The sequence below is a fragment of the Zingiber officinale genome, chromosome 6A (assembly GCF_018446385.1).
Source record: "Zingiber officinale cultivar Zhangliang chromosome 6A, Zo_v1.1, whole genome shotgun sequence".
Taxonomy (NCBI): Eukaryota; Viridiplantae; Streptophyta; class Magnoliopsida; order Zingiberales; family Zingiberaceae; genus Zingiber; species Zingiber officinale.
The window spans coordinates 99542156-99569023 of NC_055997.1; the positions used below are offsets into that span (position 1 = coordinate 99542156).

Consider the following 26868-nt stretch of genomic DNA (forward strand, 5'->3'; position numbering starts at 1 on the left):
ATGAAAAAGTCAGAGGAATTGATTTGGGTGCAATTTGATCTCTCTAGGTCCATCAGTGAATTTTGACCAAAAACCACTGATGGACTTACTCAGGTTTTTGGATATCAACAAAATTATAATTTATAATAATAGGAATGGTTGAACGAGGTGAAAGTATTTATGATGTCAAACTTTTATGGATTTGATTAAAGAATAACATGCTAGTCTTTATTGATATTACAGACAAATTTTTAGGAAATGCTATATGTAAATAACTAAACTGTATCTCTCTTCTTCTACCAAATGTAGTCTTATTTGAAATTTGACCTAGCACGCTGATTTTCTTCAAAACAGTAATCCTTCGAAGTAACACTCTTTAATGTCTCTTTAATGCCTTACGACAAAACACAAGCTCTCTACTTACTCTATTGCAATTTGCCGCATAAATGCGAAGAAGATATGGGAAAGCAGGAAGAGGTTCGTGTTAAAGTTGTCAATATAAGAACATAAAGATGAAAGAGAGAGTTAAAATGAGACCTATGATGAGGTGACGTGCATTCGAACCAAAAGGAGCGGCTTTTGATTTATAAATCTTAAATTGTGGTTCGGATGCATTGAGAAATGGTGTCGGAGGGGAGGAGATTTAGGAGATTGGCGGAGCGGTAGAAAAGGAATATCTTGGTGCTCTCTTTGTTAATTTAGAAATTAAGATATTTATTTTGATAAATATGAAAACATGTCCGCCCCTTTGGTAAAAAACCGAGTTTAATTTTATCTTTTTAATCTTTATATACTGTCCTATTCTCAACCGTGCCCGGTTCAATACTTAGCCAAACCACCTTAATTGAGAAGTTTGTGTCAGCCGGTCCGATAATTGAACCGACCCGAGTTAGTCGAAAAGTTTCTAAAATGGCGGTCTAATTTTCCCGCGTATAATTGAAATTCCTATCCCCTTTTCCTCGAGGCTTCCTCCTCACTCCGCTCTGCTCCCCATCCCGGCCACACTCGATTCGCATCGCCGATGGCCGCCGATGCGGACGCCGCTTCCGTTCTTCTCGAGTCTCTTCATGGCCTCGTCCGCGCTGGAATCTACGATCGGTTCGCCTCATTCCTCCTCCCCTTCGGCGACTTCATCCCTCTCCATTCCCAAAACCCTAACGCGGCTGCACCCACGAAGGCCGGTGCCACCGCCGCCGCTCCCAAGAAGAGAGGCGGTAAGAAGAAAGCGTCAGAGCCCGACCCCATGGCGATCCGCCTCCTTGCGAAACGATTCCTCCCCTTCCTCTGCCAAGCCCTCAAAATCCTGCCATCGTTACTCCGAAAGAGCCCCAAAACGCTAAGTTCTACTGTCGACGACCAGATTGCGGCCGAGCTGCTCGGAGTGTACCGCCTTCTGTTCGACTGCTTGGCTTGCATTGGTCCTTGCCTTGCCGGCAAAGCTTACTCAATTCACCTCCAGAAAGGCCATCTAGTCTTCTCGTTGGAAGCATGGGAGAGGTACGCTGAAGCTGAAGAAGAAGCTTTAGCGCTTCTAGAGAACCTAAGGTCGGTTCTTGTTGAGGCTGCACCGGTTCCCAAGTCGCGCAAAGGAAAATTTTCCAGTCCTGGTTGCTATTTACCTGATCCGGCCCTCGTTGGAACTGATGATCCGGATGTCACCACACTGGTTATCACAGTCATTACCGTTCTTGTGGGCTCATCGTACAAGAGTAAAAATCTGAAGGAGGTGACATATGATAGGATTTTAGCCTTGATTGATCAAGTTCAGCCTTGGCTTCGGTACTTGTTCTGGACAATTGCTTATCACTGATTACCTATCCAAACAATAATCAAATAAAATGAAAAGTGACACATGCAGGTTTTTAAATCCAGAAGGACTCCGGAGATTCCAGAATTTGCTTGACATTATGTGCAGGTGTTCACTTTTTTTACTTGAAGAATACAGACTCTTTAAAGGAGACATGGTGCGTCATTTCTGCCTGAGGACATTGAAGGAATGTGCAAAGTCTTCCCCGATAGACCACTTTTATAAAGTATGCTGTAATATGAAGTCTAAATATGTGCAACAGTAGCTAGTTTTAATGGATGCTGATCTTTTGGATATTTAATTAACAGAGAATGGGAAAAGTATCTTCATCTGTTGACTTGCAATGGGATGATGGAAGCTCTCTTTTGCTCGATATTCTTAGATTAGCATTGCAATCCATTTTATGCAGCTGCAAGGTGGTTTTCTTTAATCCTTTTGACTTATTTGATTGACCAACTATTGTCTTCGTAAAACCAATCTGTTTGGAATCATTGTGAAAAAAAATCATATTAAGCCAACCAAAGCTGCCTAACTGTGTTATGTTCATTTGCTAATGCTATTACACATCAATTTTTGATTAAATAAAATTGTCTTAGGTCTTATTTCTATGAAAAACAAATTATTTATCTTTAAATGCCAAATTTGAATCTGTTTCTGTAACTCTTGTGCATCCTGAATTTAGTATTTATTCTACTATTTTCTATTGTATTTGCTCATGAATTACTACTAACTTTCAGTCAATATCAGTTTGACTCTAAATTTTAATTGGACTCATTTGTGTTGGAGGCTTGATTTCTTGAAAAAGATCAGATAGTTGGAAATTCTTATCCTAATTGACTGATTTTGAAAATCATGCATAGTCGCAATCCTCTATGGTTCTGCAGTATCAATCTTTTAATATGGTAGTAGTTTGAGATAGTGTCCTAGAATATAGAAAAGAACATTGTGGTTTTAGATACTGTTACATTGATACTTGTGAGGTGCCGTGCATACTATGCTAGTCGTAGTTGACATGTGCTAAAATAGGTTGGTACCAATCAATACAAAGAACAAGAGAGGGGAAATAATTAGCAAGTAAATCGTCAATGATTCTTTGCCATATTATCTGCTGATTGCAAGTACATTAGTAAAGTTGATAATGCTTACTCCTTTAGAGACAGTCTAGCTACTGCACATCAGTGCTTGCCATAGCTCCTGTTGCTTAAATGATAACATCCACTTGATGTCAATCATCTTCTTGTCAAAAGAGAATTTTATACACAAGTAACATATTGAGAAATTACTATAGAACTTTTTGCAGAATCAAAGGTATTTTGTAACCTATATTCTTCCAGTAGCTTTTTAGTATTTTGTTTCCTTCAAAACTATTCTATGTGCATTCACTTTTCACACCTTGTTTAGGTTAATTTACTGAATGCTACAGATGAGTTTCTTGAATTTGTATCACATTTTGCTCGCCGAATTTGCATTTCCAATTTAGATATGTGCAGAAGTGCTGCAGAATTATTATGTCAAGGAGGTGGAGATATATGTCAGGTACATACACTTTGTTTATTTTTTTTGTAGTCGTCAATTCATCCTTTGCTTAGTGAAATGATGTATTTGCTTTTCTCAGGTGTCACTTCCTCTCACATCAATTTTAACTCTTTATGCTATTGGTTTGCACTTCAAGTTTAGTTGTATTCAGGCTAATCAAAGTGCAAATGGAGTTGATTTGCAAAACTTGTCTTTTATATTGGAAAAATTAGCCAACTTTGATATTATAAACCATAAAGATGGGATGGACTTTAGTAGTGAGATAGAAGACACAAGTAATGGTTTTTTGTCTTCTTCAAAATCTGGCCTGAGTAATTCTTGTATGCAAACACATGGAAAAGTCTCATTCATTTCATACATTGATGCTTTAGAGTTTCCTTGCAAGCAAATGGTGGAATTTGTGAGCATAGTTTGGAAAAGAATTGCTTCTGCACAAGAACCTCTTCTGGATTCTGATGGATTAAATTATCTCCAGAAGGCATTACATCAAATTTGTGATTTGTTCCTTGATTCTACTAGGTATGGTTATGAAGAAAAATTTCTCAGGTGTTCAATCTGCATTCATATTATTTATGGATGCTATTCCAAGCAATTCATTTGATTGTTTGTTAAGCATGCTTTATTTATGAAATCCTTTTTTGGGTTTTGATATTGGCTAATGAACTTGTAGATGCAGTGTCATGTTTAAGAGCATTGAACAGAGGTTAGTGGAAAGCCAAGGAACACTACTTCAAATTGCATTATCAGCTTTCAAAATCTCCCTTATAGCTGACAAAAGTTACGAGGTTATTTTTGATAATTAGATGCCAAATTTGAGATTTTTTGTTTTTTTTCTTGTTATTTACTAATTCACACTTTATGTTAATTTCAGAAAAGTCTACTAGTTATAAATGATATCATTTCAAGTACAAGGATAGAAATGCAAGAGCTGAAGTTTCTTATTTCATCAATAAATAATGTTGGAGCTGTATGCTACAATAGTGGATTGTTGGAGAAGGTATTACGTCTTTAGTATCTTTATTTATGTAGGGGTTGTTTGGTTGATGGGTTTAGGAAGAGGGAATGGAATGATAGTAAAAGATAGTATTTGGATTGTGGGTTTGGAAATGACAATTTAGGAATGATTTATAGATTTATGGGAATCAACTAAACCCATATAACTAGGAGATTTCATTTCAATTTCCATTCTCATTCCAGCTTATTATCAGACCCATATCCATAGTCATTCCAGTCATTTAATCAAACACCATCGTAATTTCTAATTCTCCTTATTGTGTTGTCTTGTACTTCTTTTCATTTGATTGAAGATGTGGCAAAGCATGAAGTGGAATTGACTAAATGTTATTTGTTGACTAAATGTTATTTGTTGATATTTGGCGTCCAACGATGTCGGAAGGGTCGTCGGAAGCATCTGGCGACGTCGATAAGGTCACTAGATGCTTTAGGCGCCGTAGAAGGCATCGCGCGCGACGCCTTTAGTGTCTAAGGCGTCCTGCGTTTCCTCCGGCATCGCCGAGACAGGACGCCTCCTGTGCCGATTTCGGCCATCCGACGGAAGAGTAAAAATTGTCTGTGCCGGACGGCACGGAACGACATTTCAACCCATGTATACTATATGGCTATTTTATGTGAAGTCTTTAACAAACAATTTAGTGGCACAACAATGGTCACAAATTCTTGAAAGCTTAATTGTCACAGTAGTTATTTTCTTATAATTGTTTTGTTTGAAATTCTAGACTTGATTGAGGTTTGGTGTTTTTATTAAAGAGATTGGAACTATAATATTGTAGTAATTAATTTAGATTACAAAATACCATTAGGAAGGGTTTGTTCCAATAGTGATTGTGTTGTTTCCTCTCTTGTGATCAAGGTTGATTATAGGATTTGATGTTTGACAAAGGATTGCATTATTAGGTTATATTTTATGATTAGTGCATTCAGTACACAAGGTTAGTTATGCTGACTTGATTTGGTGATCGAGCTTGAGGGTAGGTTGCTTAGATCGAGATGATTGGACTTGAGATTGGATAGCTCAGATTGAGAGGACTCAAAGGTAGGTGATCCAAATCAAAATTGCACAAGGCAGCTAGTTTGAATTTTGAAGAAGACTGAAGACATGCAAACATGTATTTGTGATTGTGTTTAGGGTCTAGCATCGATAATTAGGCACTCCGTCTATTCACTTTGCTCAAGTCAGCCATATACGGTCATACAAATTATTCATCAGATAATCAATTGATCAATTAGACAAAACCGTAGCAACTAAGTGTAGGTTTGTATTAGGCCGGCTAGAGGGAGGGTGAATATTCCTAAAAATAAGTTAGTCAAATCTCTTGTTTTTGTTTAGCAAGGATAATTAAATTAATTAAACAATTAAAATAATCAATATAAAATAAAGAGGCTCAAAAATTTTACTTGGTTTACAACTGAGGAGGTTGATAATTCAAGGCGGTTGAAAGCTTACTAAAGATTAGGGTTGTAAATGAATCAAGCGTTTGTGAACAAGCTTGGTGTTCGGCTTAGTAAGAGCTTGTTTATGTTCGTTCAATATACATAAGATTAATTAAACAAACAAACTTGAACAGCTCGTTAGGCTAAACAAACAAGCTTGAACATATATGTGTTCAGCTCGTTAACGTTCGTGAACAACGTTCATGAACAATGTTCACGAACCATATTCATTAATAAAACTCTTTTCAATATGATAAATAAACAATAAAATAAATAAATTTAAATTATCAAGCTCAATAACCAATCAAACAACTAAAAGTTTCAAACAATCAAACAACTTTGAATTGAGAGCTTGATAACATCTAAACGAACCAAGCTCAAGCCAAGCTCGAACCAAGCTCAAGCCAAGCTTGAATTGAGAGCTTGATAATATCTAAACGAACCAAGATCAAGCCAAGTTTCAAACAAGTTCAAGCTCATAAAAAATAAACCAAGCCAAGCTTGAACACTCATTTCAAAAGCTTGTTTCATTTTAAGCTCGGCTCGGCTTCGCTTGGTTATTTTATCAAACAAGCTTGAACACCCCAAAGCTCGGCTCGGCTCGGCTCGTTTACAGTCCTACTAAAGATCTCCTTCGTTGAAGGTAGAGAAGCCTTTTACACACTTTAAAAGCACAGGAATAGCTAGGTAATTAAATACAGTGATTGTTGTTTTCATTCTTAGCATCGGGGGCTTTTTATAACCTCATGGGATAAAGTATCTGTTGATATTCATCGCTCAGAGGCGCCTCTAAGGAGGAGGGCGCCTTCCTTCGAACATGCGCGAGGGCGTCTTCATGTTCCTCCGAGGCGCTTCGTGTTCCTCCGAGGAGCCTTTGTGTTCTTCCGAGGTGCCTCGGGTCCCGAAAGTAGCAATTCCACTGTTGGCGCTTGAGGCGCCTTCAAAACCCTTGGAGGCGCCTTCACTCTGGGCTGGCAGCTCCAAAGTCCTTTCTTTGCATGGGTGATGCTTAGGTCAATTGGAGTTGAGCTCACCTGAATCCAACTCCGACCTTCTCCTCGAGTAGGCTTCCTCCCCGGCTTCTCATCCCTCTAACATCGCGCATGCCCTTCTCATCCATCAGTGTTCTCTTCCGCAGCACCTCGTCCCTCGGATGCACCAAGCTCGTCGACTCGTTTCCTGTGTTATCCTCCTCGCTAGCCGCGTCTTCCGTTCGACTTCTTGTGTTTTTAAGTTTCTGCACACTTAGACAGAAGACATCAAACACAATAGGGTCTAACTTGACTTGGTTGATCACATCAAAATCAACTTGGGGTACTTACACTAAGTATTGGATCAGGGATGATAACAGATCAGGTTTGGGTTGGATTCCATATCCTCTGTTCTCATATCCATATATATATATATATATATAGAGAGAGAGAGAGAGAGAGAGAGAGAGAGAGAGAAATGATATGCTACGGACCATTATTTACGGATTGCTACGGACTTAATGCCATGTCATTTTTTTATTAATTTTTTATAAAAAAATTTCTCTTTCTTCTTTATTTTTTTTCTCCTGCTTCGTTCGTTCTCGGCGCATTTCGCCGAGAAGCAGCTCACATCGCGCGCGCGCCACCTGCTCTGCCGCCGGCCATCTGCCCACCGCCGGCGGCCTCCGGCAGCCTGGACCCACCCACACTATAGCCCATAGGGTGAACCCGTCGGGGATCGTGGCATGGATTCCGGCCACATCTCTATTCCAGTCGCGATACAGGTGATTCCGACGGTGTTGGGCAGGTGACTGGATTCCGGCGCGGTCGCATCCGGATTCCAGCCGTGATCGCGCCGGAATCCGGACGCGCCTTCGTCGGAATCCTGACACGGGCACGTCCGGACACGATCGTGACGGAGGCAAGTGCGGTCGCGATGACGATGGCGCCATCGCGGCTGGAATCCGGCGCCATCGCGGCCGGAATCCGGTCGCTGCCAGACTCCATCCGAGTCCCGGCCGGATTTCAACTGGAATCCAGCAGAAATCCGGCCGCGATCTGGCCACCACGCTAGCAACCGCAATCGCGGCCAGATTTCGGCTGGGATTCTGGCTGCCGGCGGGTGGTGGGCGGCGAGGAGGCCGGCGAGGCTGGCACATGCACACGACGACGAGAGAGAGGAGAACGAGGAAGGTAAAAAAAAAATCAAAAATATATATAAAAAAAAAAGCAAAATCTATAGGTCGCGGATGAGTCCGCATGCAGAAGTCCGCATTTTAACAAAACTGTATATATATATATATATATATATATATATATATATATATATATATATATATATATAATAAATTAAATATCTATATAGCCTACTCCTAACATCAACAAAAATAGTTAGTGAATTTTGAGAAAAGAAAATTTTCTTTAATATATGTATTATTTAATTGAATATTCGGATCGGATATCGATAGTCCTTCCTTACCCACCTCCATTCGGATCGGATATTGGATCCTCCATTGGATTAGGAGGAAATTGCCATGCAGAGCCTTTAGCATACTTCACATCCATTTTTCCTTGCAGGATAGCAACATTAAGCATTGAATTATTTAAAAGAGTAGATCAACTGTATACCTTAGTAATCATGAAAGATATGTCCATATGGAAACCCTCTAATTGCAGGGCACAACACGAGATCAAGCTAAACAAAAGGTTTTCCACTATATTGTTTCTATTTTCTATTCTGTTTCTATTTTTGGTATGTTTAATTAGCAATTACTTGATAGTAATTGAAACATTTCTTAGCTTTTGAAATATTTTTTTTCTGCTTTATTGTTGCCATTTTGTCATTTTTCTTTCTGCTTTTGTTATTGATATATTCAATGCTTCTGATAGTGATTCAAACATGTTCTGTTCACAAGTCTTCTTTTCTTTTCAGGCATCTAAAGCATTTCAGCTGTGCCTTGAAATTATATGGAAATATGTGAGGTTTACTTGTAGTTTGCACTCGTTGAATTCAAAGAAACTCCATAGTGATAATATTGATGAAGATGGTTATAAAGATGCCATTAATGATGCATTGGCACGTATTTCGAAGATAATTGGATTTCTTCATAAATATGGTAGAGTAAACATAAAAGGCATTATTGTTAAGAGTTTATATGAATTCTCTGCTGCTGATGAGGCTCTAAATGACACTGGCTTATCAAACTTGATGCATCAATGGGTTAAGGTAACAACAGGGTTATTGGATAATTCTTATCTTTTTATAATTTACTTAAATATTGACCTTTTAAGTTCAGATCCTTTGTGAAGAATTTAAGGAGGTACATGAAGTGGATAACGCTCCAATTCTCTATTACTTGCTTCTCGACTGTGACTTGAATTGGTCAAAGAAAATAATAGGCAAAATCCTTGAACAGGTTGGCACACCTAGTTTCCTTTTAAGTTGATGCTTTGTTTTCCTTTAACAAAATTTTATGATCTTGTGGTTTGCATTCTTGTAGGAACTTATTGCTTATGAACTGTTCAAATCTCACAATCCAAATCTGTGCCAAAAAATGGAATTGAAGATTATGGACCTTTTGTTGAATTATGTGTATACATCAAAAGATTACAACTTGCAAAAATCAAGAATTCTAGTTAGGAAAGGAAAGGGTTTAAGAGCTCTTGGAACAGAAGGCATAAACAAATGTCTTGAATGCCTTTCTGAAGCAGTGTCATTACTTGTAAGTTTCTTGGTTACAATTTTCATCATTTAGTTTTAATATGTTAAATTAATTAAAGTGTGTCATCTCATTGTAAAAGAGATTCACATATGGTGAAGCTTCTCAAGTTGCTGCTTTAGTTGCTCATCAGTTGGCTCTCACATACCTCTTGTATGCACAATGTGCTCAGGAGGCCAATCAAGACTCGGATGTAAGAGTTCCAACTTTCCTTTGAATTAAGCAATAGTTGTAGTTCTATTATTTGTGCAAAAGCAATAATAATTGGAAATTTATTTCTTTATTTTTTCTTTCTGACTCTTCTTTGTCTGAGGCAGGTAATTCTTGATAATGTTCAGTGTGCATTGAGTTTGTGGTCGGGCATCAATATTGAAGGTTCTCCTTCAACAGGCAACAATTATGAGTGTCCATTAGCTGATAGTTTACCTATCTTATGCTCTATAGTTGATTTGCTTTCATTAAAGGTAAACTACTAAAACATTTTGATGAATTTATTCCTTCCCAACTGTCTTTCCTTTCAATTTTCTGGTATATTTTATGAACAGCATATTTTACTATGTTCACATTACTCTTCAGGGTTGCCTGAAATTCCAAATTGAGATATGCAAATTGATAATCAAATTCTGCTTGTCGAAGAATGTACCATTGGAGCAGTGTATTACCATGCTATGGACTAACAGAAGGCTAAACCATTCTCTTTGTCGCTGTCCAATTCATGAAGGGTTTGTTTTCAGTATCTCAGAGATGTATGATTCAAATGCCAACTCTTTGGATTATTGGATAAGTTGCATGAAAGGTGATCAGCCAACACTCTGCACATTTCTGCAGAAGTTATTGCCAACAGATTCTCATTTCTCTGAACCAAGAGGGAGTTCTATCTCCATGCCTTTTGGTGCTACAATGAGCATTCAAGAGGTTGAAAAGGTCGCATCGTCTCTAATCTCAAAGGTGAGTTACATTTTTGAAATGACTGAAACTGTATTTTGGTTATTATTATTGATAAACTCTTTACCATCAATTGATCCTTTTTTGCCTTTTAGGTTCCTTTGACCAGTGAATCTACTTTCATGGCTTCATATCTTTACTATGACTTGTCTGAAAGGCTTTTCTCCAATGGAAGATTCATTCAGGTAATATACACGTTGTCTTTCTTACTTAACTCTTCATGTCTTGTAGTGATAGTCAGACTAGGATATGAATATCTAACATGGTGCAGATCTGTGTTTGAAATTTGTTGTTTCTTAATTTTTTTAAATATGATCAATAGGGGTCTTGCGTGTTGACTTGAAATGATGACGCCAGAGTGTGCGGTCTACTGCAGAGTCCAATTTTAGAGATGGTTTTGTAACTTGAATCATAGATTGAGCCATTGAGGTTTCACTATGTGCTGCTTGTACTGGGTTCAAGTTGGGTCATGGATGCAACTTTATAAGCTGAAAATGGATGAGTCCTTGAGGTGCTTCTGTTAGCTATTTTGACGAGTCAGTTTCCTCAATATGGAGTTGAATAGGCATTTGGCAGGGTGGTTGACTCAAGTGTTTGTCAATTTCTCCAGATCATCATTGTCCAAGCATGCTGGACGATGACAGAAAGGCTCCCTTGTCTTTCTTCTCACCACCCTCTAGCACCTCATATACTCTTTCTTTTTCTTTGTACCTACATCATCATGAGTTAACACAGACACAATGTACTGTTCGTCCATGCACAAATACTGATCATTCCAGTCATGCCACTGGATTGAGGTCTTGACCCTCGATCAGAACTTTAATGATACATTACAACACAAAAAGTGATTTGTAGATAATTCCTTTAATGGATGAGTTGGTTGCAGATAGAAGTGATAATCTATCTTAAGTATTTTCTATTCACAGCTAAGCATTGAGTAAAGCTCTCATTTTCCTGTAGTCTAATAGTTTTCCTTTTTCTATTTTACTAGGATGCCATAATTCACCCGTACATAATAGAATTCTTCATTTTGTATCGCATTTTATTTTGTTTTGCTATATCCTTAAATATCCATATAACCGATCCCACCTAGTGGGATAAAGTTCGGTTGTTGTTGTATATCCTTAAATATCTTATGATGTTGTGATGCTTAGGCTCTTTTGTACGCGAGAAAGGCATTATGTCTGAGGGACAAATTATTTAGGAGGAAATTTATTTATAAAGTTACTGAACAGTCTGCAAAAACCAAGCTTGATCAAGCTACTCAGTCTACAAATGATCGTATATGCCTTGAGGCAGTGAGCAATGCTATTACAGATGCTTGGCCGGGTGCTAATAAGTCAGGCAATTCAATTGATTCTTTTCATAGTGTATGGGGTGTTCTTAGGTGCTACCTTGAAAGCACATTGCAGGTTCATAATTTGTTATTCTGTTAATGATATTTTATTATTCATTTTTAGTGGTCATGCTTCATAAACTTGCATCCTCAGGTTGGCATTATCTGTGAATCAACCGGAAATGGTGCTGAGGCAGAACATCTTTTTCGAATAGGAAAAGAAATATCCTATTTAAGGGGCTTCCCAGTCCTTGCAATTACTTTCACAATATATTTAGGTATTTTACTTAATTATCTTCCCTATTATTGCTTGAATTTATCATTTTTTTACTGGCTGAAGCAAATTTCTTGATCCTGTATTTGCCAGGTCAATTATACTGTAGGAAACAGTGCTGGGACATGGCTGCAAATGAGATTAACTATGCCAAAAAACTATTTGTGGACTATCACCACATGATCTCATGCGAGCGTTGTAAAATGACTTTTGAGGTTATGATTGACATGCAAGCTGGTGATTTATCTAGAAACATCTTCTCCAAAAGAATGCAAACCGAGTGCTCTGGAAGTTTGCCTGATGCACTAGGCTTGTATAGATCAGCTATTGAAAAACTGGAACAGGCTTCTGTTAGGACTTATATTAACATCTATCAGAAGCCAGGAACTTATATAATTGGAGAAGCCAGAAATTCAGCTCAACATCACACTAAAATGTGCTCAACTAACAAGGGAGTAAAACTACCTGTTTGCAGTATCTGCCTTTCACTGAGTAGACATACAAATGTTCCCAATTCAGGACAAGGTAGAGAGGAATCTGATAAGCTAAGGCTTTTGGACAATTCAGGGTTAAAATCGCATGCCAAAGAAGTCAAGAAAACTTCTAAAAAGTCATTTAAATCCTCAGAGAAGGATCTCAGCCATCATACTAAACCAAGAAGAAACCGTTCTACTGCCCAAACTATTAATGTTGTGAATACATCTACCAATTGCAATGGGTCCGTTACTCTTGGGCTTAAACTATCAAAAGGACACTACAAGAGTTCTGAAGCTGCTTGTGGAAGTGAAGAATGTGGATGCAACCAAATAAAATGTTGGAGGTGCCTCATTCTCCAAGTAGTGGAAACTGGATTCATGCAGGATATTCTTTATCTGAAGTGGGAATCTTATAGTCGGCATCTCACAACAATACTTCTCATCAAGATAGGTATTGGACTTTGGTATTATGTCTTGACTAAAATACTGTTCCGTCTTAAGATATTCTTCTAAGGTTTCCATGATGCTAATTTTTCTATCAGGTATTGATGTAACTAACTCCCTTATTTGTTTGTCTTTTTTGTTTAGCAAAATGTCTTGGTACTCACTCTGGAAAGCATGAAAATAATGAAGTGCATGAAGTCTTTGGTCGTTGCATTTCTGTGATGTTCAATTGGAAATCTCTTAGGTTCTATGGAACATCTGATCCCAGCTTAATTCACCTTCTTATGGATGAGACTTTCGGTGATTTCTTTCGCATGGAACGTGCAGCAGTGTTGTACAACATGAGTTGGTTTTGTTTGAAGAATTGTACATCAGAGAATCCCAGGTCATTTGGCCTTACAAAAGTATATAATTTTCCTTATTTGATATAATTAATTACTTGAGAAGATGACATGATTGTCATTTTGTTCTTTGCAGGACCAATTGTTGCAGTTTCTCCAAGATCCAGATGACAACTATATGTACTTGGTTACTTAATGCTTTCATACTCTGCCGTGAAAATCCCTTGCTTTTTCACAAGGTTACAAATCATACTTCTTTCTAATATGAATAAATTTTGATATTCTATTCATTGATTTCTGTGACATTTCCAATTTTGCATAGGCAATAAGCAGCTCATCACTGATCAAGCAGTTACTTAGCAGCATTTCTTTTGGTTCCCATTTATAATGCAGGTCTCTCGTCTGCTGTCTTTGATGTTTCTATTCTCCACAATCGATTGCTCTGTTTCATTACCTGTGCAAACTGAAAAATCTCTCTCTTTAAACCATTGGGCTGCATATTTCCACCAAGCTTCAATTGGTACAAATGTGGACAGTCAATATTTCGACAGTCAGCCTCTCAAGGTCTGTTGTTAATTCTTTGTAATTCCTAACATTTCTATTTGCTTGCTTTTCTAGTAATCTTCTTTGTTATCAAATTACAAACACAACATTTTGCCAATCATTTATGTAAACTTAATTTTTAACGATAACATTTTGTATGCATAATTTATTCTTGGTTTAACTACCAAATTTTCATGTCATTGTAGGACTGTGGCTTCACTATTGCATAATGTTACTTAATTGCAGAGTACCATAGCATGTTGCCATGTGTCTTGACTCAGGTGTGAAGTCATATTGGCCATCCCATTAAAAGGTTCCCTCTAGTTCAAGATTAGTACATCTTATATAGGTTATCCTGTCTGTGGATTGGATGATTGTGTAAGTCTAACATATATTTTCATGAATGTGAATATGCATATGTAAATTAAGTTATTGCATATTCCTTAATGCCCAAGCTTTTGAACTAGATGATTTTCACAATATGATACTTAGCCTTTTTGATAGAGCAAAGTGTTGGGTTTTTCGGGCCGCGAAAACCGCGTTTTCGCGTCGCGGAAACCCCGAAAGCCCCAGCCATCGGATCCGTGCAAAGTAAAACTTTCGAAAAATACGAGTACGAGTTTACAAACTTCGATCTACAGTAGATCTACAAAGGGAAAAACCTTTTATACCTTCGATGCGTGCCTTTCGCGAATCCCGCTTGTCCAAAGTGCCGGATCTCAAGTTATCAAAGTAGACAACTCTCTAGAAGTATCCACACGAACAAGAAATGTTCTCTAACACTCAAAGGATGGAGAAGAGAACACCACAAGTGTGCTAGCACTTCTTGATGCTCTCGGATGGGATTGGAAGAAGAAGAAAAGAAAAGAAGAGAACACACTCCTCTAAAATCTCTATGTGACTTTTACTAACCTTTCTTCTTGGATTAGATTCACTCACTTTCCTTCTCCCTTGCTTGAAACCCACGGCAACAGTAGAGAAGGAGGAAGAAAGACCAAGGAAAATGATGGAATGAGTAATCACACATCAATGCCACAAAATGAAAACCTCTACACACATTAGTGTGGCCGACCACATCTTGTAACTTCCCTCATTTAATGTGGCCGGTCACATTAAATGGAATGGGATATGTAACCTCCATGAGGTAGCACATCATGATGATGTGGAGCATCATCATTGGTCCACATCTTGCCAACTCATTAATGATGTGGCAAATGGTCAAGTCAAACTTGACCTTCCATTTTCCTTGTTGAGTTGAATCCAACCTTTAATTTAAGTCAATTTCAATTTAATGAATCTCAATTCATTAATATAAATTGACTCAATGAATCAAATTTAAATTAGACTCATTCAACAATTGAATCTAATTGAGTCTAACTCAATAAGTCTAATTTGAATTAATCGTAATCCAATCTTTGGTGTATCATATGAACCTAATCCAATTGGCTCATCATATGAACCTAATCTCCGTCCACTTGTTCTTTGTGTGTGACCCAATAGGTTCTTGTAACGTCGGCAATGCCCCTAAACCCATTTAGGAGCATAAGTAATGAGCGGTATCTAGCAACACATCATTACTACCCAAGTTACAAGAATGTCGAGATCCAACATCACCTTGTGACTACTAATTGTGACTCCCCACAATATATGACAAGTGTCCTTCTATCCTAGACATCTAGATTGATCAATGTGAGGCATAGATCGTGTCATCCTCTGATCAAATTAAATCTTGAACTCCAAGTAGACTCACTAAATCAAATTAGCTCAATATCTCATATTGACTCATTTAGGCATGGCCATGCACTTCGTGGTCTCACTCTATCAAGAATATCGATGTCGCTCTCTTCATATAGGAGGGATAGATCCCATTTACATCACTCACATCCCTCTGCAGTAATCGCCTTTATAGTCCACCCAGTTACGGGTGACGTTTGACGAAACCAAAGTACATAATTCCTTATGTAGGGATCCATGGTGACTTCAGGTCCAAGGACTAGTAGTTATACTAATAGCCACATGAGAAAGTATATGACACTCATATAACGATCCATGCTACTTTCTCATGGCGGATCATTCAGTATACATTCTCCAATGCATACCCATGTGCCAACTTGATATCTCTATATCCATGACTTGTGAGATTAAGTCATCGAGTTGACCTACATGCTAGTCTTATTGCATTAACGTTGTCCCTGAATGTTAATACTCGACTAGGAATGATTAAGAGTAGTGTTCCTTATATCATCTCACTATCGGTTCAACTAACCGATTGATATAGGTGAGAACTTTCTACTCAAGGATGTTATTATACTTAGTTTATTTGACACCAATACAAGTAAGTATAATAACCAAAACAAAATGCCTTTATTTATATAAGAATATGATACAATGAGTCCATAATACAATCATCAAATGATTGGTTCTAGGGCTCTAACTAACACAAAGGTCTATAATCTTTTCATCTTCTTTTAAATTCATTTGCATGAATATGAAGAGAATTCTCTCTTCATTGACCAATATAAATGTAACCATTAATAATAATTATGGCTATTTAATCATGTAATAAAATCAAGACATATGAGCAATTGATTAGAGAAATAAATCATACATATGGGCGTTAATAAGAAATAAAGAATTATTTCTAACATTCTCTCACTTGCCTATATGACTTTATTCACTTTGAATATAATGCACAATATGTAAGTTAAATTCTTTCTTAAATTGGTCAAAATTATAAATCATCATTAAGCAAAAACTAATAAGGATCATCATAGTGGTTGTACATCATTAGTTCGACATACTTCCTTCCATGTATTACAATATTAGTTCTATGCTTAACATGAACTAAAATGAGGCATAACATAATGATCCATCCATAATATTCTTATTAGAGACAAATTCTGTTAATAATTGCATAATTCATTCATGTATATACACTAACATAGAAAAACAGGATGTATTAATGTATCAAAAACAACATTCAAAGAGCTCAGAGAGTCAAATACAAAAGAGCATAAATTTAATTATGGAGTTATTAACAATTTTCCATAATGCTCATCCTTATGACATGTTCATTAAATGTCTTTGGTGGCAATCCTTCCGTTAATGGATCCACAATCATAAGGTTGGTGTTAATGTGCTCAATTGACACTCTTTGTTTCTGAACATCTTCTTTAACGACAAAGTATTTTATTTCCATGTGTTTAGTACCTTTTGAATACTTGTCGTTCTTAGAAAAGAAGACTGCTGTCGCATTATCATAATAAATTTTCAGCTGCTTGTCTAGGCATGTTCAACTGGTCAGTTAATCGATTTATCGGTTCCAGTTAATTTTGGTTTACCATATTTTGTATAGAATCGGTTAACTGATCGATATTCTTATCAGTTCTACCGGTTTCGGTTGAACCTGTTCCCGTTGAACCATTTCCGGTCGATTAACCAGTTCCAATCGAGAATCGGTAATAGAAAAGGGCGGGCCTGGGTAAGTAGGTTAGTGGGTTTTTTTTCACATAAGAAAATAATTCTTCACTCAAATTAACTAATACTAATAGTTAACTCTAAAGTTTAATAAAATACTTATTAGTCCTTTGATTTTAAATGCTTATGCACATATTAAAACTTTACAAAAGTTACACAATCTTTATTTATTATAAGATTTTATCTACCTTTTTAAAAATTTCCCAATATATATAATATATTATATATAATTAATTTTATAAATAATAATAGGACCAATTTATTGGTTAACCGGTCTATCGGTTAACTAGTTTATTGGTAAAAAAAAAAAAAAAATCCTAAATCGAAAACCGGACTGGTAAATCGGTAAAAACCAATTAACCGAAATCAATTAAAATCGGTTAACTGTTAAACCAGAACAGGTAAGCTACCGGTTCTGGTCCGATTTTTTATTTTCCGATTTTTTTGCACAGCCCTAGGCTTGGCAATACTATCGACTATTCCAAGTCCTAAAATGAAGTTCCGCAACCATAATCCATGAATGGTGGCCTCAAAGCATGCCACAAACTTAGCTTCGATAGTTGAAGCAGCAATGATTGACTGCTTCACACTTTTCCATGAAATTGCTCCTCTAGCTAATATAGGAACAAATAGCCAAATGTGGATTTTGTAGCATCCAATCATCTAGCAAAATCTAAATCTGAGTATCCTATCACCTCAAGATGATCGGATCTCCTATAAGTGAGCATGTATTCTTTCGTCCCTTGTAAATATCGCAAAACTTTTTCTGCAACTTTCTAATGATCCAGTCCTAGATTACTTTGATACTTGCCCATCATTCCAACAACAAAATTGATGGTTGGTCTGGTACAAGTTTGAGCATACATTAAGCTTCCAACGATAGATGCATAAGGAATTTGTTTTATTTGTTTGCGTTCTAATTCATTTTTTAGGCATTGCATAAGTTTCAATTTATCACCTTTCTGAATTGGTACAATACTTGAAGAACATTTTTCCATTCTAAATTTCTCTAGAATTTTAGTAATATATGATTTTTGAGACAACCCTAACATTCCTTGTGATCTATCACGGAATATTTCAATTCCTATCACATAGGATGCCTCACCTATGTCTTTCATTTCAAAGTTCTCCTATAGAAATTTCTTGGTCTCATGTACTAAACCAAGATCATTAGAAGCAAACAAGATATCATCAATATATAGAATCACAAAAATAAACTTACTCCGACTTACCTTTAGATATATACACCGATCTACGGTGTTTTCCTTAAATCCAAAGGAAACTATAGTATCATTGGACTTAAGATACTATTGTTGGGAAGCTTGTTTAAGTCCGTATATTGACTTCTTAAGCTTACATACTATGTATCCTTTTCCTTTATGTTGGTCCATATAAACAATTTCATCTAAATCCCCATTCAAAAAGACAGTTTTCACATCCATTTGATATAGCTCTAAATCATAATGAGCTATCATTGCCATAATAATTCTTAGTGAGTCCTTTTTTGAGACAGGAGAAAAGGTCTCTTTATAGTCGACACTATTTTTCTAAGTAAAATTTTTGTCAACAAGTCTAGCCTTGTATTGTTCAATATTGCCATTAGAGTCATGTTTGGTCTTAAAAACCCATTTACATCCAATTGTCTTTGACCCTTCAGGATATTCAACAAGATCCCAAACTTTATTGTGACCCATTGATTTCAACTCTTCAATCATGGCGTCAAACCACATCGAAAAATTAACACTTTCCATGGCTTATGAAAATGAAATTGAATCTTAATCAATACTTAAGTCAAATTCCGATTCTTGTAGATAAACCACATAATTATTCGGAATAGCTGATCTTCTTTCCCTTTCAGACCTTCTTAATGGTATTGGTTGTGGTTCATCAATATTAGGTTCATTGTGAACAACAACATGGAATATTTGATCATTCATTTGTTGTTCTTGTAGGTTGTTAAAATGTCCAACAACCATAAGAACAACAACTTGAGAAGAAGTAATGGGGAAAGGTATTTGTACCCTAACTTCTTGAATTTTCACATCATGTGGTTTAACACTCCTACTAGTTTCTCCATTCTCAATGAACCTAGCATTCTCAGTTTCAATAATTTTCGTAGAATGATTAGGACAATAAAATCTATACCCTTTAGACTTTTCTAAATAATCAATGTAAAATCCACTAGTTGTTCTTAGTCCAGTTTCTTTTCATGTGTATTATAAATTCTTACTTTCACTGGGCAATCCCAAATATGTAGGTGTCTTAAAGTAGGTTCCTTCCGGTTCAAAAGGAGTTTTTGGAACTGCCTTACTAGGAACCTTATTTAACAAGTACATAGTAGTTTTCAAAGCATACATCCACAATGATAAGGGTAAAGGAGAATAACTTAACATACTCCTAGCCATATCCATTAGAGTATGATTACGCCTTTCTACAACACTATTTTGTTGTGATGTCTCAGACATTGTGTATTGAGCACAAATGTCATGTTCTAAATATTTAGCAAATGGACTAAGATACTGTCTTGAGTTATCATACTTACCAGAATATTCACCATCCCTATTAGATTTGATAATCTTTACTTTTTTGTCTAATTGTCTCTCAACCTCATTAATAAATACATCTAAGATATTCATTGATTGAAATTTTTCATGCAACAAATAGACATAACCATAATGTGAATAAACATCGATAAAGGTCATGAAATATTTGTCTCCACAAAGAGATGGAACATCAAAAGGTCCACATATATCGTTATGTATAATTTCTAAAAGTTGTGTGCTTCTTGTAGCTATTTTCTTAATTGTGTGTTTTGTATGTTTTCCCTTAATACAATCCGCACAGATATCAAGATCAGTAAAATTCAAATCATGAAGTATTTCATTCTTTACTAATCTTTGTAACCGTTCTTTGGATATATAGCCCAAACGTTTATGCCACAAGTAAGCTAAGCTTTCATCCACTAGATCATGTTTTGTTCCAACATTATGATGCAAGGTCAATAGAGTCTCAGCAAACAAATTATTAAGCTTTAATTTGTATAAGCCATTACAAAGAACACCGGAACCAATGAGTGATTATTCTTAAACAAACTGAAATATCCATTTTCAAAGTATCCAACTATATAAAGTTTTGATAAAGAAATTAAATTTCTACTAACAAAAGGAACATAAAGAGTTTGAAAAAGATCTAAATGATATCAGTGTCTAAAATCAAACGATCAAACCATAAGTTCCAACAACTTTAACCAGTGCTTTAACTCGATTTCCCATTAAGATAAACTTTTCATTTGGCTTTGTGGTTTGGATCGTAAGGAATCTTTGCATCGTATTTGAAACATGAGTAGTACAACCATAATCAATCCACCATGTATTATAAGGAACTTTTGCCAAATTTGATTCAAAACATACAAAAGCACTGGGCTTACCTTTCTTTTCGAACCAAGCCTTTCGTTTTTGGCAATCTTTCTGAAAGTATAGGCTTGTGACAAAAATGACACTTTTCATTCTTTTGTCCCTTCTTTTGGTTTTGGACAGATGACACATTTAACTTTAAGTGTTCATTATTGTCCTTTGTATTTTTCTTTCCCGGCTTCTTTCTGGTATTAAAATGGCTCATGAAATTAATTGAGTGAACTCTTTGTTTCTTAAGTCTTGCTTCCTCTTGAATAAGCATAGTTTGCAATTCTGCCACATTCCATTTATCCTTTATAGTATTATAATCGATTTGGAATGGGACATACTCAAGAGGCAAGGAGTTTATAATAAATTGCACAAGGAAGCTCTCGCTCAATTTCATTCCCATGGAATTCAGTCTTGTTGCAGTATTCATCATTTGAGTGATATGATCGTGCATTGTACAAGAGCCATCAAACTTCATGGTGGTCAACATACCCATTAATGTCCCACAAAGTGACTTATCAGTAGATTCAGATTGAGATAAATTTTCTACAAATTTTATAAATTCTTTAGCATCATCATTTTTAAGGATTGTTGGCTTAATGATGCCTGCTACAGTCATTCGTATAAACATCAAGTTAAATCTATTTGATCTTTCCCAAACTTTATAGAAAGATACTTGTTCAGTGCTACTAGTATTAGTAAGTGCAATAGGCTTATCTGTAAGAAGTGTTAAATCAAGATCCAAAACACCTAAATGGAACTAGATTTGTTCACTCCATTCAGAAAAATTAAGTCCATTGAACTTTGTAATAGACGAGGCTTGCGAATGAAGAGCAACAGTTGTTGATGCTGCAAAATTATATAGAATGCTCATACTTCAATGCTTTGATTCATAAGTCATAATATAAAATTCAGATAGCATTCATATGAACTTTAAATGCATATTGAAGTTCTCCTTTGAGTGATGCTACAATACACACACATAATTGATGCTTAAATAAAATTTTATATAATAGGTAATTATATATGCTCTAATCAAACATGTTTATTATCTTTGGATATACTAAACATATCTAATAAAACATATAAATTAACCACAATTATATTCATGATCATAAAATAAAGTAATCAACCTTTGGGTGATTCTTAATTATTTTATAATCAGTGAACTTTAGATTATTCATGATAAGAGTTGAGTAATTTCATCATATCATCTTATAGCATCACATACTCATGAATAATTTAACATTATTTAATTAATGTCTAAAACTTTTTAATTTGGCCACTTTGGTGACTAACAAATTATGCATAATATAGATATTAAATTAAAAAATAATGACAATAATCATTTAAAAGTTCATATTTGTTTAATTTTAACTTTATGATCCATCAAACTCAAACATAAAACATGAGCAAACATAATAATCATGTGCATAGAGATCTAAACATAATCAAACTCAAAGGAAGAAAACATTCGTAACTAAATATGTGATGATCATAGTCATTTATTTCTAATGAATGAATACATTAGAAAGTATACAAAGATCTAATCAAACACAATAAGTGTAACATGCTTAATACATTATGTCCATTAGAAAGTTGAGATATCAAAACATACATAACTTTTAGTCTCAAAATTCTTTTTGCATAATTACTCGACATGTGCAATCATATAAGCTTTCTCAATTAAAGTTATCATACATGTCAAGAACATTCATAATTACATGTTCATATTTGTACATGTAAATCAAGAAGAAAACATAAAATATTTTTAACACATAATCGATCAAGAGAGAAAAATATTCTTTAATGGAAAATCATAAGTTCATAACTTGTGCTCTAATACCACATGTAAGTCTAATATATATCTTCATGAATGTGAATATGCATATGTAAATTAAGTTATTGCATATTCCTTAATGCCCAAGGTTTTGAACTAGATGATTTTCACAATATGATACTTAAAAGTAAAACATACCTTGGCTCATGATGACCTTCAAGTATGAAGAAACTAGAACCCCTTAGACAATTGTGTTTCTCCCTCTTGACCTCTCTACTTTCATAGCCTCTTTGATGGAGCAAAGCTCTATATATAGGGTAGAGGGAGGACCATTTTGTGACCTTTAATTTACACATTCCATCAATGTATACATTCAATTGTCTCTTAATGCAATACGTTTATTCTCATATTGCATGAATATGAGAATAATCTTTTCATCTTCTTTAAATTCATTTGCATGAATATGAAGGGAATTGTCTCTTCATTGACCAATATAAATGCAACCATTAATAATAATTGTGGCTATTTAATCATGTTATAAATCAAGACAGATGAGCAATTGATTAGAGAAATAAATCATACATATGTGCATTAATAAGAAATAAAGAATTATTTCTAACAGATTGGACTAGGACATTTACCATTTTTTTTTGTTTCTCGAAGAGATATTTTTTTTTTTTCATACACAAGTGCACAACGCTATACTCATGTTTTGTGAGGTGGCAATATCATTTCAAGGATAATTGTGGATTGCTTTCTCTATCTAATCTAAGACATCCATACATAGAAAGATATGATTGTTTTTACTTCTGATCTGCATGTTTCACACCTATTGCTAGAATTAGATATAATTTGTGAAAGATCTTTAAGGAACTATCTCAAATTATACAGACACATGGAGATCAGAATTTAATTTCCAAATTTGTATTTCCAAGGACAACCTTTTTAATCCATCACATTTTCAGGCATGACAACTCAGTGAACTAAATTAATTAAATGTGTAAACATAGTAAACCTGTTCCTTTGCCAGTTCACTACAGGATAATAATGGTTTTTTACTACTTATGGATTAACTATTATAAATGCATATTGTATGTTTTTAGGTGTTTTCTGATGCTAATATGATGGATGATACTGCAGAATTATCCAAATTCCTCAGGTTTGTGATATTTTTGCAACAACCTATCATGCATCTACACCAACACTGACATGGTTATAATATCTTCTCTCTTTGATATATCTCTTTTGCTTTTAGACTTTTTCCAGAATGTCTTGAAGATCTTGAAGAACATGTATGTGGTTTCTTCAAGAGCCTCCCTAATATTCCTATAATTTGTATAAGCATGCTTGGAGGAGATTATACTAACCTCATTGGTGAAATGCTACTTCTGCCTTCTTTTTTTCCTGCTTGGATACTTGTATCAAGACTAGTTGCTAACAATCAACCTGTTGTTATGTTACTGCCTGTGAATCTCATTGAAGAAGGTAATATTTTTCAAATGAAACTACTAACATTAACAGTTCTTTTATTTATTTTTTAAATGCTGAATCATCTTATTTTTCTTCCATCAGACCAACTTGATGTTGGCATTTCATGCCAAAAATTCAGTGGTGCTGATATAGAATCTGCCAAACAATGGAGTTGCCCATGGGATTACTCTGTTGTAGATTGTGTATTACCATCTTTTAGAAAGCTTTTGGAAGAGAACTTTCTTTTTCTATTTAATTCAACCTTTTCACCAGCTGATACACAAACAAAATTTGCTACTTGGTGGTCTCAGAGAATCAGACTTGACAACTGTTTAAACAAATTGCTTAGGTAAGATGCTGACATGATATGGTTTGCCTAATTCTATTTGCTACTTTTTTATTGGGGTTGATTATCGTGCATCCTGTGCATTATATTCTTTCACATCTTGCAAGATTAGTTCGGATTTTTTTTTTTTACATTTTAATTTAGTTTTTATGAGATATCAGGATTTGCATTTCTATATTTATCAAAATTCAAACTAAACTGATCTTTTTTTATTTAATTTTGAACAGAAACATCGAAACATCATGGTTGGGACCCTGGGGTTGCTTGCTTCTGGGCGAGCATTCATCAATTTTTTGGAATATTGACAGAAGGATTAACAAATTAATCAATGCTCTAAAATCCCATAGTAAACATGGAATAAATTATAGTTTGATTAGCTCTATCATTGGTGGTTCAAAGTCAATAATTGATGCAGAATCATGCATCCATCAGTTATTATTATACAATGGCTATTTTGGCCGAGGTGCCTGCTGTGGTCAAGAGAGATTTAGAGTATTTCCTGCAGCTCCTAAGACAGAAACTGCAATCAATTTCATTCATGATTTGGTTAGGGAAATGGTTACTGAATATGAAGAACATGTTGACAGAGAACCAGTGATTCTAGTGCTGGATTCTGATGTTCAGGTGAGGCATCTCAGTCATGTTATTTCCAACTTGAAATTATTTTCAAGTTAATCTGAATATTACTCTGCAATGTTATGAAAATTTGCCAAATTCAACTTCCGAATCTTAGTTCAATTTGCAGTCTTGTGTTGAATACATGCATTTTAGATGCCCATTGTCTTCATTTGCCATTCATGAAAGGTTATTATTTTAACACCCTTCAGTAGACTTTTAAATTCAACCTTTTTCATCATATGATTCATTGAAGAACTAATTATTTTATCTTATCATCGTTTGTTTATTATTACCACAGATGCTGCCATGGGAGAACATACCAATTTTAAGGAGCCAGGAGGTTTATCGCATGCCATCCATTGGCAGTATCTTTGCAACACTTGACAAAAGCTGTTCTCATCACAAAAAGGATGAGGCATTTGGCACCATCATCCCTGCTGTCGACCCTGTTAATGCTTACTATTTGTTAAACCCAAGTGGAGATCTAAATGATACACAAGTGGAATTCGAGCAATGGTTCAAAAGCCAAGAATGGGAGGTGACTCTTGAAATCTTATATCAGTTTTTTTTGGTAATTGTATATGAATCTACAATGTGAAACTTATCTTGTAAAATGGAATTGCATTACTAAAGGTCTTGATGACCTCACTTAAATTGCTTTCATTACTACCACCTTATGATTTGTTCATATGATAATTTTCTTATCCAACTAAATTCCTACAGGGTAAAGCTGGAGTAACTCCTACTGTTAAAGAACTGAGTTTCGCCTTGCAAAATCGTGATCTTTTCCTGTATTTTGGTCATGGAAGTGGTAAGTTGACTTGAGACTATTTTCAATCTTTTTAACAACTTGAGTCTAAGACATTTATGTATGGTGCAGGAACACAATATATGCCTGAAAAAGAAATTCGGAAGTTAGACCATTGTGCTGCCTCTGTTCTTATGGGCTGCAGCAGTGGGGCACTCGTTCATAAAGGGTGTTATGCTCCGCAAGGTGCTCCCCTATCCTACCTGTTAGGTGGTTCCCCATGTGTCATTGCAAACCTTTGGGATGTAACGGATAAAGATATTGACCGGTTTGGGAAGGCCTTGCTGAATTCATGGCTGCTCAAAGATTCAGAACCTCTTGACAATTGCACAAGGGATGGCCAATTAGTGAAAGGGTTGAGTTGCATGAACATAAACAAAGAGGTGACCACCACCTCTATAAAGACTAGAAGGAAACAGGCCAATGAAAATTTGCAGAATTTATCAGCTAGTAAGCAAGGTTGCAGGAGGAACAGGATAGTGTCCTTCATGAGCCAAGCACGAGAGTCATGCCGACTCCCGATGCTAATTGGAGCAGCTCCTGTTTGTTATGGAGTACCCACAGTCATTTGGAAGAAATTGCAGCCAGAAAGTTAACTAACCATCATGAGGTATGATTTCAGCTGCATGGAGTTCTTTCATGAATGCTCCCAATTCTAAACAAGGGCTTATTTCTCGAGTCACCTTGGTTTTGATAGTTAGGCAGATCCTAAAATTTTTTATGTACGCTTTGAATTTTTCAAACGTCTGTTGTATTTTTATCACGGTTTACCGAGTTGTACAGAATGTGCCGATGCCTCTTCCCATAAATTTCAAAGGATGTGGGATTGAGTTTTTTTTTTTTTCACATATATATAAATTGCTAACAAATGCAAGCCTTGCCTTGTATCTTTGTTCATGCATTAGTGAATCCATTATTATTACTACTTTACTGGTTTTGTGAAATCCAAATTATTTGTATTCCCTTCAGTGGAAAGTAAGCGCTCATTTCAACGAAGAGGGATGATTGACGATCTTCTCAACTTTTGCCAGTCCTTAATGTACCTATAATAAAGTTTATTTCTTCATATATTTAATTTATATTGCAATACAGAAAGCTACGAGTTGATGGATTAGTTATTTGAATCTCATGTGAATGTCGATACA

At 35.6% G+C, this 26868-nt stretch overlaps 1 protein-coding gene across 1 annotated transcript; it reads left to right on the forward strand.

Moving 5' to 3' along the window:
• Nucleotides 1-956: 956 nt before the first annotated feature.
• LOC121995083 (separase-like) lies at nucleotides 957-26538 on the forward strand. The gene is made up of 28 exons (XM_042548918.1): nucleotides 957-1758; nucleotides 1838-2012; nucleotides 2095-2202; nucleotides 3188-3322; nucleotides 3402-3841; nucleotides 3993-4107; nucleotides 4194-4319; nucleotides 7553-7756; nucleotides 8678-8971; nucleotides 9042-9161; nucleotides 9246-9467; nucleotides 9547-9657; nucleotides 9782-9928; nucleotides 10041-10412; nucleotides 10505-10594; nucleotides 11564-11821; nucleotides 11900-12023; nucleotides 12113-12946; nucleotides 13084-13324; nucleotides 13417-13519; nucleotides 13674-13844; nucleotides 23585-23640; nucleotides 23737-23966; nucleotides 24054-24300; nucleotides 24525-24921; nucleotides 25214-25453; nucleotides 25639-25726; nucleotides 25796-26538. Exons 1-28 carry the CDS (start codon nucleotides 1001-1003, stop codon nucleotides 26317-26319), a joined length of 6930 nt encoding a protein of 2309 aa, XP_042404852.1. The 5' UTR covers nucleotides 957-1000; the 3' UTR covers nucleotides 26320-26538.
• The last annotated feature ends 330 nt before the right edge of the window (nucleotides 26539-26868 follow it).

Coding starts and splice junctions, on each gene's coding strand:
- LOC121995083 (XM_042548918.1), top strand. CDS start 1,001: ATGGCCGCCGATGCGGACGCCGCTTCCGTTCTTCTCGAGTCTCTTCAT. Junction 3,323..3,401: donor GAGGTGGAGATATATGTCAG/GTACATACACTT, acceptor TGCTTTTCTCAG/GTGTCACTTCCTCTCACATC. Junction 10,413..10,504: donor CATCGTCTCTAATCTCAAAG/GTGAGTTACATT, acceptor TTTGCCTTTTAG/GTTCCTTTGACCAGTGAATC.